The sequence below is a fragment of the Anomaloglossus baeobatrachus genome, chromosome 3, assembly GCF_048569485.1.
Source record: "Anomaloglossus baeobatrachus isolate aAnoBae1 chromosome 3, aAnoBae1.hap1, whole genome shotgun sequence".
NCBI lineage: Eukaryota > Metazoa > Chordata > Amphibia > Anura > Aromobatidae > Anomaloglossus > Anomaloglossus baeobatrachus.
In genome coordinates, this window is record NC_134355.1 from 623330264 (window position 1) to 623342365 (window position 12102).

General features: G+C 51.9%; 1 protein-coding gene across 4 annotated transcripts in view; it reads right to left on the minus strand.

Annotated features, from left to right (window-relative positions):
* ROCK2 (Rho associated coiled-coil containing protein kinase 2) overlaps nt 1-12102 on the minus strand; it is a 297338-nt gene that overhangs the window by 34715 nt on the left and 250521 nt on the right. For all 4 annotated transcript variants that reach the window (XM_075341111.1, XM_075341114.1, XM_075341113.1 and 1 more), the window contains exons 22-25: nt 2633-2819; nt 1594-1687; nt 1075-1169; nt 498-677 (exon numbers count right to left, since the gene is read on the minus strand). In XM_075341111.1, coding sequence (XP_075197226.1) covers nt 498-677; nt 1075-1169; nt 1594-1687; nt 2633-2819 — 556 coding nt within the window. The remainder of the gene's footprint in view (nt 1-497; nt 678-1074; nt 1170-1593; nt 1688-2632; nt 2820-12102) is intronic.

Sequence of the window (12102 nt, forward strand, 5' to 3'; positions counted from 1 at the left end):
CGACAAGGCAGGAGAGCGCGAGAGAGGTCGACAAGGCAGGAGAGCGCGAGAGAGGTCGACAAGGCAGGAGAGCGCGAGAGAGGTCGACAAGGCAGGAGAGCGCGAGAGAGGTCGACAAGGCAGGAGAGCGCGAGAGAGGTCGACAAGGCAGGAGAGCGCGAGAGAGGTCGACAAGGCAGGAGAGCGCGAGAGAGGTCGACAAGGCAGGAGAGCGCGAGAGAGGTCGACAAGGCAGGAGAGCGCGAGAGAGGTCGACAAGGCAGGTTGAGCGCGAGAGAGGTCGACAAGGCAGGAGAGCGCGAGAGAGGTCGACAAGGCAGGAGAGCGCGAGAGAGGTCGACAAGGCAGGAGAGCGCGAGAGAGGTCGACAAGGCACGAGAGCGAGAGCAATTAATAAATAGAAGAGCGACCTATAGTGTCCATCCTGCCTGATACAAAACCAGTTAGACACGATCAGTCCAGTGTGACCGCTGTACACGTTACATATGGCTCCTTACCGCCTGCATCTCATTCACTTCTTTTTGGTACTTGATGACAAGACGAGAAAGTTTCTCCCTCTCAGATTTCAATTCTAATTGCAGCTTCCTATTCTCCTTCTCCTTTCTGCGCACATCAGTGTCAGGACCACCTTTGTTGGGAATTTTCCTGTTCATTATCTCCGCAAGTTTATTTACAGCCTGTAAAAACAGAAGAAAAAATTAGACAATTCAAGACCCTGTACATAAGAACAGAACAGTCAGACTATAAAGAATCTACGTGTGGCAAGCATTGCCTGCTGTTGTACTTTTGAGGGTTTTTTTGGAGATGGCACATGACCACTGTGCTGTGACTATAATAAAATCAACATGGTCCCCGGCTGGCATTGATCTGTGTGAGTATGTGCGTAATATATCTACACACACGCGTTTATGCGTTTGTTGCCTTATTTCAGCTCTGTTCTAAATAGAGCCACATTACTGTGATATGCATTAGGTGTAAAGCTGCAGGTAGAGTCGGCTTCTTTCAGTCCTCGTCTAGGACACCACTAATATTCTCCAGGGACCTATGAGACCAGTCACAGCTCAGTGACGTTACCTGCGTCTTTAGGGTTCTCTCGGTGAGCAGTTGCTTCTCAAATTGCGTTCTAATGGCCACAATGCTGGTCCCTTCATCCTTCAGATATATAATTTCTGTAATCGAAAACGACGACAATAATTAGAATAAAATACATTCTCCTACTTTCAGGTCTTTTAGATATGGTGTAAATGGGTAATGTTTAGATAGGAGTCTGATAGTGAGCTGATTAAGACCCGCTTCACACATCCGGCATTTCGCCGGATTCCGGATCCGGCACTCGTGCAGTACAGTACATTCATTTACAGTGGAAGCTCGACACCATGCAGATAAATGCGGTTGTGCATGAAGCACACAACCGCATGGTGTCGCGCTTCCACTGTAAATGAATGTACTGTACCGCATGCGTGCCGGATCCGGAATCCGGATGTGTGAAAATGGGCCATAAGTGGATGGTCACCAATCATTAACTAGTCAATAAAATACATAACCCGAGGAGGATGAAACCTGTGCTCATCTGTAATGGACCGCAATACTCACGCTCTTGGGCATCCTTTACTTTGTTGTTCAGCTCTTCCTTCTCATTTGCCAAATTGGCCACATCTGTAGTTAGTGTTTTGTTAGAGTCCTCCAGCTAAACGGAGAAAAACATACGAATTAGGACAATGTGTAATGAATGTAAAATAATTTAATAAAACATCTTGAAAACCTTTAAAAATATTTAGGTTTGTAGTTTCTACACCTACCATTTTGGGTGCTAGTGTGAATACACCAATCCAATTTTTTTACCTCGCTTTTTTTTTCTTGCCCTAATTAAAGCGCACCAATCACCAGGATTTTTCTATAGAACCTAAAGCCAGTGCTATCCTGGCACCATCAGGCTGATTCTATACATACCTTTATTGGTCAGCTCGGATGTTTAGGTTTTTGAAACACAAGAAAGTAAAGATTGTAAAATGGGCAGCTTTTTGAGTGGCAGCAGCTGAGGATCAGATAATAGCTGAGGTGGGTAGTCATAGTTATGCCCTCCCCCTGATATTTATGTTAATTCTATTATAGAATTGATTTTACTTTGTGACTAAAAGGACTTGTGCTGATGTCATACCCATGTGACCAGAAGGGGCGGGGCCTGTCTCTGTCAACATAGCTGATACCAGGAAGTAACATTTTCCTGTTGGCTGAGGCCCTACCCCTTCAGGTCACATGGGTATAACATCAGCACAGGCCCTTTTAGTCACAAAGTAAAATCCATTCAATTTATAATTAACAGGCGGGGGGGGGGGGGGGGAGGGTAAATATTAATACTCACCCCAACTATCAGCTGCTGCTGTCATTCAAAAAGAGGCTGATTTTACAATCTTTACTTGCTTGTGTTTCAAAACCTATACATCCGAACTGACAACTAAAAGGTATGTATAGAATCAGCCTGATATAACCTAAAGCCTATACTGGCACTATAGGAAAATGCTGGTGATTGGTTCCCTTTAAGAGTTTAAGAGCATCAATTTTACAAATTGGTGTTACTGTGTATAACCAGCATATCGTGCACAAAACGACCTATTAGTCCACATTTACGTACAGAATTAATGGTGCCATATTTCTCTGCGAGCTCCTGTTTATGACGAGCCATCATCTCCTTGATCTCCAGCTCTTTCATGATCTTCTCTTTCTCCAGGTCAGAGTACTGCTCTTCAGCAATGGAGCGGGCCAGCTGTTCAGAGTCCGCCTTGGTCAATGTGATCTCGAGCTGAGCAGCCAAAGAGTCCCTGAAAATACAAAAAAAAAAAAAAAAAAAAAGAAGGTAATTTTGTTTACTTACCGTAAATTCCTTTTCTTCTAGCTCCAATTGGGAGACCCAGACAATTGGGTGTATAGCTTCTGCCTCCGGAGGCCACACAAAGTATTACACTTAAAAGTGTAAACCCCTCCCCTCTGCCTATACACCCCCCGTGCATCACGGGCTCCTCAGTTTTGGTGCAAAAGCAGGAAGGAGGAAACTTATAAATTGGTCTAAGGTAAATTCAATCCGAAGGATGTTCGGAGAACTGAAACCATGAACCCAGAACAATTCAACATGAACAACATGTGTACACAAAAGAACAACAGCCCGAAGGGAACAGGGGCGGGTGCTGGGTCTCCCAATTGGAGCTAGAAGAAAAGGAATTTACGGTAAGTAAACAAAATTCCCTTCTTCTTTGTCGCTCCATTGGGAGACCCAGACAATTGGGACGTCCAAAAGCAGTCCCTGGGTGGGTAAAGAATACCTCGGTAATAGAGCCGTAAAACGGCCCCTTCCTACAGGTGGGCAACCGACGCCTGAAGGACTCGCCTACCTAGGCTGGCATCTGCCGAAGCGTAGGTATGCACCTGATAGTGTTTCGTGAAAGTGTGCAGACTCGACCAGGTAGCCGCCTGACACACCTGCTGAGCCGTAGCCTGGTGCCGCAATGCCCAGGACGCACCCACGGCTCTGGTAGAATGGGCTTTCAGCCCTGAAGGAACCTGAAGCCCAGAAGAACGGTAGGCTTCAAGAATTGGTTCCTTGATCCACCGAGCCAAGGTTGACTTGGAAGCCTGCGACCCTTTACGCTGGCCAGCGACAAGGACAAAGAGCGCATCCGAGCGGCGCAGGGGCGCCGTACGAGAAATGTAGAGTCTAAGTGCTCTCACAAGATCTAACAAGTGCAAATCCTTTTCACATTGGTGAACTGGATGAGGGCAAAAAGAAGGTAAGGAGATATCCTGATTGAGATGAAAAGGGGATACCACCTTAAGGAGAAATTCCGGAACCGGACGCAGAACCACCTTGTCCTGGTGAAACACCAGGAAGGGGGCTTTGCATGACAATGCAGCTAGCTCAGACACTCTCCGAAGTGATGTGACTGCCACTAGAAAGACCACCTTCTGCGAAAGGCGTGAAAGAGAAATATCTCTCATTGGCTCGAAAGGTGGTTTCTGAAGAGCCGTTAGCACCCTGTTGAGATCCCAGGGTTCTAGCGGACGCTTGTAAGGAGGGACTATGTGGCAAACTCCCTGCAGGAACGTGCGGACCTGCGGAAGCCTGGCTAGACGCTTTTGAAAAAACACAGAGAGCGCCGAGACTTGTCCCTTAATAGAGCCGAGAGACAAACCCTTTTCCATTCCGGATTGAAGGAAGGACAGAAAGGTGGGCAAGGCAAATGGCCAGGGAGTTAAACCCCGATCAGAGCACCAGGATAAGAAGATCCTCCACGTCCTGTGGTAGATCTTGGCGGACGTTGGTTTCCTGGCCTGTCTCATAGTGGCAATGACCTCTTGAGATAACCCTGAAGACGCTAGGATCCAGGACTCAATGGCCACACAGTCAGGTTGAGGGCCGCAGAATTTAGGTGGAAATATGGCCCTTGAGACAGTAAGTCTGGACGGTCTGGTAGTGCCCACGGTTGACCCCCCGTGAGATGCCACAGATCCGGGTACCACGACCTCCTCGGCCAATCTGGGGCGATGAGGATGGCGCGGCGGCAGTCGGACCTGATCTTGCGTAATACTCTGGGCAGTAGTGCCAGAGGAGGAAATACATAAGGCAGCCGAAACTGCGACCAATCCTGAACTAATGCGTCTGCCGCCAGAGCTCTGTGATCTTGAGACCGTGCCATGAATGCCGGGACCTTGTTGTTGTGCCGGGATGCCATTAGATCGACGTCCGGCGTACCCCAGCGGCAACAGATCTCTTGAAACACGTCCGGGTGAAGAGACCATTCCCCTGCGTCCATGCCCTGGCGACTGAGAAGAAGGGAATTTTGTTACTTACCGTAAATTCCTTTTCTTCTAGCTCTTATTGGGAGACCCAGACGATTGGGGTATAGCTACTGCCCTCTGGAGGCCACACAAAGCACTACATTAAAAGTGCAAGGCCCCTCCCCCTCTGGCTATACCCCCCCGTGGTATCACGGGTTCTCCAGTTTTAGTGCCAAAGCAAGAAGGAGGAAGCCAATAACTGGTTTAAACAAATTAACTCCGAATAACATCGGAGAACTGAAAAACCGTTCAACATGAACAACATGTGTACCCGCAAACAACAAAAAAACATCCCGAAGGACAACAGGGCGGGTGCTGGGTCTCCCAATAAGAGCTAGAAGAAAAGGAATTTACGGTAAGTAACAAAATTCCCTTCTTCTTCAGCGCTCTATTGGGAGACCCAGACGATTGGGACGTCCAAAAGCTGTCCCTGGGTGGGTAAAAAAATACCTCATGTTAGAGCTGCAAAACAGCCCTCCCCTACGGGGGTGTCACTGCCGCCTGCAGGACTCTTCTACCTAAGCTGGCATCCGCCGAAGCATAGGTATGCACCTGATAATGCTTGGTGAAAGTGTGCAGACTGGACCAGGTAGCTGCCTGGCACACCTGTTGAGCCGAAGCCTGGTGGCGTAATGCCCAGGACGCACCCACGGCTCTGGTGGAGTGGGCTTTTAGCCCTGAAGGAACCGGAAGCCCCGCAGAACGGTAGGCCTCTAGAATTGGTTCTTTGATCCATCGAGCCAGGGTGGCTTTAGAAGCCTGCAACCCCTTGCGCGGACCAGCGACAAGGACGAAAAGTGCATCGGCACGGCGTATGGGCGCCGTGCGGGAAATGTAGATTCTGAGTGCTCTCACCAGATCTAGCAAACGTAAGGCCTTTTCATACCGGTGAACCGGATGAGGGCAAAAAGAAGGCAAGGAAATATCCTGATTAAGATGAAAAGAGGATACGACCTTAGGAAGAAACTCCGGAATGGGGCGCAGCACAACCTTGTCCTGGTGGAACACCAGGAAGGGAGCCTTAGATGACAGAGCTGCCAGCTCAGACACTCGCCGAAGCGATGTGATCGCAACAAGAAACGCCACTTTCTGCGACAGCCGAGAAAAGGAAACTTCCTTCAGAGGCTCGAAGGGCGGCTTCTGGAGAGCAACTAGTACCCTGTTCAGATCCCATGGATCTAACGGTCGCTTGTACGGGGGCACAATATGACAGACCCCCTGCAGGAACGTGCGCACCTTAGGAAGACGTGCTAGACGCTTCTGAAAAAACACGGATAGTGCCGAAACTTGCCCTTTAAGGGAGCTGAGCGACAAGCCCTTTTCTAACCCCGATTGCAGAAAGGAAAGAAACTTGGGCAATGCAAATGGCCAGGGAGACACTCCCTGAGCAGAGCACCAGGACAAGAAAATCTTCCACGTTCTGTGGTAGATCTTAGCCGAATTCGACTTTCTAGCTTGTCTCATTGTGGCAACGACTCCCTGAGATAATCCAGCAGATGCTAGGATCCAGGACTCAATGGCCACACAGTCAGGTTCAGGGCCGCAGAATTCTGATGGAAAAACGGCCCTTGGGACAGTAAGTCTGGTCGGTCTGGCAGTGACCACGGTCGACCGATCGTGAGATGCCACAGATCCGGATACCACGACCTCCTCGGCCAGTCTGGAGCGACGAGTATGACGCGGCTGCACTCGGATCTGATCTTGCGTAGCACTCTGGGCAAGAGCGCCAGAGGCGGAAACACGTATGGGAGCTGAAACTGCGACCAATCTTGAACCAAGGCGTCTGCCGCCAGAGCTCTTTGATCGCGCGACCTCGCCATGAATGCCGGGACCTTGTTGTTGTGCCGGGATGCCATTAGGTCGACGTCCGGCACTCCCCAGCGGCGACAGATTTCCTGAAACACGTCCGGGTGAAGGGACCATTCCCCTGCGTCCATGCCCTGGCGACTGAGGAAGTCTGCTTCCCAGTTTTCTACGCCTGGAATGTGAACCGCGGATATGGTGGATGCTCTGTCCTCCACCCACATTAGAATGCGCCGGACTTCTTGGAAGGCTTGCCGACTGCGCGTCCCTCCTTGGTGGTTGATGTATGCCACCGCTGTGGAGTTGTCCGATTGGATTCGGATCTGCTTTCCTTCCAGCCACTGTTGGAAGGCCAGTAGAGCAAGATACACTGCTCTGATCTCCAGAACATTGATCTGAAGGGTGGACTCCTGCGGAGTCCACGTCCCCTGAGCCCTGTGGTGGAGAAATACTGCTCCCCACCCTGACAGACTCGCATCTGTCGTGACTACTGCCCAGGATGGGGGCAGGAAGGATCTTCCCTGAGACAATGAGGTGGGAAGGAGCCACCATTGTAGAGAGTCTTTGGCCGTCTGGGAAAGCGAGACTTTCCTGTCCAGGGACGTTGACTTCCCGTCCCATTGGCGGAGAATGTCCCATTGAAGTGGGCGCAGATGAAACTGCGCAAAGGGAACTGCTTCCATGGCTGCCACCATCTTCCCTAGGAAATGCATGAGGCGCCGCAAGGGATGCAACTGGCCCTGCAGAAGAGATTGCACCCCTGTCTGTAGTGACCGCTGCTTGTCCAGCGGAAGCTTCACTATCGCTGCTAGAGTATGAAACTCCATGCCAAGATACGTTAGTGACTGAGTCGGTGATAGGATCGACTTTGGAAAGTTGATGATCCATCCGAAAGACTGTAGAGTCTCCAGCGTAGCATTCAGGCTGTGCTGACATGCCTCCTGAGAGGGAGCTTTGACCAATAAGTCGTCTAGGTAAGGGATCACCGAGTGTCCCTGAGAGTGCAAGACTGCTACCACCGCCGCCATGACCTTGGTGAAGACCCGTGGGGCTGTCGCCAGACCAAATGGAAGAGCTACGAACTGAAAATGGTCGTCTCCTATCACAAAACGTAGAAAACGTTGATGTTCTGTAGCAATTGGCACGTGGAGATAAGCATCTTTGATGTCTATTGAGGCAAGGAAGTCTCCTCTGGACATTGAGGCAATGACAGAGCGGAGGGTTTCCATCCGGAACCTCCTGGCGTGCACATGTTTGTTGAGCCGTTTTAGGTCCAGAACAGGACGGAACGAGCCGTCCTTTTTTGGAACCACAAAGAGATTGGAGTAAAATCCTTGCCCTTGTTCCTGAGGAGGGACTGGGATAATCACTCCTTCCGCTCTTAGGGAATCCACCGCCTGCAGCAGAGCATCTGCTCGGTCTGGACGTGGGGAGGTTCTGAAGAACCGAGCTGGAGGACGAGAATTGAACTCGATTCTGTACCCGCGAGACAAAATGTCCGTCACCCACCGGTCTTTGACCTGTGACATCCAAATGCCGGAAAAGCGGGAGAGCCTGCCCCCGACCGGCGATGCGGAGGGGGGGGGCTGGAAGTCATGAGGTAGCCGCTTTGGAAGCGGTACCTCCATTTGCTTTCTTGGGGCGTGTGTGAGTCCGCCACGAATCTGAGTTTCTTTGCGTCCTCTGAGTCCCTTTGGACGAGGTAAACGGTGTCTTGCCCGAACCTCGAAAGGACTGAAACCTCTGCTGCCACTTTTTCTGCTGAGGTTTGGATGTTCTGGGTTGTGGTAAAGAGGAGTCTTTACCCTTGGACTGCTTAATGATGTCAGCCAATGGCTCGCCAAACAGTCTATCTCTAGACAAAGGCAAACTGGTTAAACATTTTTTGGAACCAGCATCTGCTTTCCAGTCCTTTAACCACAAGGCTCTGCGCAAAACTACCGAATTGGCGGACGCCATTGAGGTGCGACTGGTAGATTCTAGGACCGCATTGATAGCGTAAGACGCAAACGCCGACATCTGCGTGGTAAGGTGCGCCACTTGCGGCACTGCTGGATGCATGATAGCATCCACTTTTGCTAAGCCAGCTGAAATAGCCTGGAGTGCCCATACGGCTGCGAATGCCGGAGCAAACGACGCGCCGATAGCTTCATAGACAGATTTTAACCAAAGGTCCATCTGTCTGTCATTGGCATCTTTAAGTGAAGCGCCATCCTCCACTGCAACTATGGATCTAGCTGCAAGTTTGGAAATCGGGGGGTCTACCTTTGGACACTGTGTCCAGCGCTTGACCACCTCAGGGGGGAAAGGGAAACGCGTATCTTTAGATCGTTTAGAGAAACGCCTTTCTGGGTGAGCGTCGTGCTTCTGGATTGATTCTCTGAAGTCAGAGTGATCTAACAAAGCACTCAATTTACGCTTGGGATAAAGGAAACGAAACTTTTCCTGCTCCGCAGCCGCCTCTTCTGCTGAAGGGGCTGGGGGAGAAATATCCAACAGCCTATTGATGGCTGAGATAAGGTCGTCTACCATGGCATCCCCATCCGGGGTATCCAGGTTGAGAGGGGTTCCAGGAGTGGATTCCTGATCACTCTCATCCGACACATCACAGGGAGACTGATTGCGCTGAGACCCTGAGCAGTGTGAAGACGTCGAGGGTCTTTCCCAGCGAGCTCGCTTAGGGTGGCTGGGGCCATCATCTGAGTCATAATCCTCGGCCTGTGAAGCCGGGGACCCCCCTGTGGGCTGGATACATTCCAAGTAAGGGGGACCTGAGGACAGAGGCCTCTCCGTGCCCAGAGACTGAGCCCCATGCATAGATTGCAAGGTTTCAAGGATTTTTGCCATAGATACAGACATATTATCTGCAAAAACTGCAAAGTCCGTCCCTGTCACCGGGGCAGAACTTACAAGCGTCTCAGCCTGGGTCACTACCTCTCCTGACTCCGGCTGGCGAAGCAGCACCGGGTCGGAGCATTGCACACAATGGGGGCCATCGGAGCCTGCTGGTAGATTAGCCCCACATGCAGCACACGCAGTATACACAGCCCTTTTTGCCTTGGCCGCCTTGCGTTTTGAGGATGACATGTTGCTGCTTCCACAGAGCGATCTGGGATATGCAGCCAGAAGCGCACCTCACAGTGCAAGAAATACAATATCTATATATATGTACCCAGTACACTGACACACAGTGAGGCACTAGAGGGACCAGCACAGAAAAATCGCTTACCGCCCGCTTAAAAAGCGGGTGTGTGGTCGCCAGATAGCCCCTAGTCCAGGTCTCCCAGAGCCTTGCGTCCTTCCTCCAGCCAGGCATGCATGTAATGGCTGCCGGCGTCTCTAGAGAGGAAGGGGGGCGGGCCCTGGGCGTTCCTGGCCAAGAGCGGGAAGCCTGCTTCCCTCTGTGCCAAGTGAGAGGGCTGGAGCATGTAAATCAGGCTCCAGCCCTCGTCGCTGCTAGCGAACAGCGTCTCTCCCCTACCCTGAATGACAGGGTGGGGGCGGGAACGAAACGGAGCTGCCGGCGTCCCAGGCCCAAAAAGCCGGGGACTAAATTTATAACCGCCGCCGCCGTAAAAGCGCGGACGGCGGATCCCCGGCGCACCACAAGTCACAGCAGCGCCGCCCGGTCCAGAGGGGGTCGGCGCTGCGTTCCCAAACACAAACAATCCCCCAGTAATCTGTAGGGACACCAACTCCACGTTGCGGTCCCCGGCGCACTACAACACCCAGCCAGCCCGGAGTGTGTCTGTGCCTGCCGGGGACACAGAGTACCTGTATGATGCAGGGCCTGTCCCTGATCGTACTCCTGCTCCGTCTCCATCAGGTTCTAATGGGTCTGTGGATGGAGCCCGGCATCAGAGCTGAGAGGCCGGCAGGATCCCACTTCCACAGAGCCCTACAAGGGGATGTGGAAGGAAAAACAGCATGTTAGGCTCCAGCCCTGTACCAGCAATAGGTACCTCAACCTTACAACACCATCCAGGGGTGAGAAGGGAGCATGCTGGGAACACTATATGTGTCCTCTTTTCTTCCATCCGAAATAGTCAGCAGCTACTGCTGACTAAAATCTGTGGAGCTATGCATGGAATGTCTGACCTCCTTCGCACACAAAGCTAAAACTGGAGAACCCGTGATACCACGGGGGGGGTATAGCCAGAGGGGGAGGGGCCTTGCACTTTTAATGTAGTGCTTTGTGTGGCCTCCAGAGGGCAGTAGCTATACCCCAATCGTCTGGGTCTCCCAATAGAGCGCTGAAGAAAGTCCGCTTCCCAGTTTTCCACGCCCGGGATATGAACTGCGGAGATGGTGGAGGCTGTGGCTTCCACCCACAGCAGAATCCGCCGAACCTCCTGGAAGGCTTGCCGACTGCGTGTGCCGCCTTGGTGGTTGATGTATGCCACCGCCGTGGCGTTGTCCGACTGAATTCGGATCTGCCTGCCTTCCAGCCACGGCTGAAACGCCTTTAGGGCTAGATACACTGCCCTTATCTCCAGAACATTGATCTGAAGGGAGGACTCTGGCTGAGTCCAGGTACCCTGAGCCCTGTGGTGGAGGAAGACCACCCCCCACCCTGACAGACTCGCGTCCGTCGTGACCACAGCCCAGGATGGGGGTAGGAATGATTTCCCCTTCAACAAAGAAGTGGGAAGAAGCCACCACTGAAGGGAGGCCTTGGCTGCCCAGGAAAGAGAGACGTTCCTGTCGAGGGACGTCGACTTCCTGTCCCATTTGCGGAGAATGTCCCATTGAAGTGGACGCAGATGAAACTGCGCAAATGGAACTGCCTCCATTGCGGCCACCATCTTCCCTAGGAAGTGCATGAGGCGCCTCAAGGGGTGCGACTGGGCTCGAAGGAGAGATTGCACCCCTGTCCGTAGTGAACGCTGTTTGTCCAGCGGAAGTTTCACTATCGCTGAGAGAGTATGAAACTCCATCCCGAGATATGTCAGCGATTGGGTCGGTGTCAATTTTGACTTTGGGAAATTGATGATCCACCCGAATCTCTGGAGAGTCTCCAGAGCAATGTTCAGGCTGTGTTGGCATGCCACCCGAGAGGGGGCCTTGACAAGGAGATCGTCTAAGTAAGGGATCACCGAGTGTCCCTGAGAGTGTAGGACTGCTACCACTGTTGCCATGACCTTGGTGAAGACCCGTGGGGCTGTCGCCAGGCCGAAAGGCAGCGCCACGAACTGAAGGTGTTCGTCCCCGATGGCGAAACGCAGGAAGCGCTGATGCTCTGGTGCAATCGGCACGTGGAGATAAGCATCCCTGATGTCGATTGATGCTAGGAAGTCTCCTTGGGACATCGAGGCGATGACGGAGCGGAGAGATTCCATCCGGAACCACCTGGTTTTCACGTGTTTGTTGAGTAGTTTGAGGTCCAGAACGGGACGGAAAGATCCGTCCTTTTTTGGCACCACAAACAAGTTGGAGTAAAAACCGTGACCCCATTGCTGAAGGGGAACA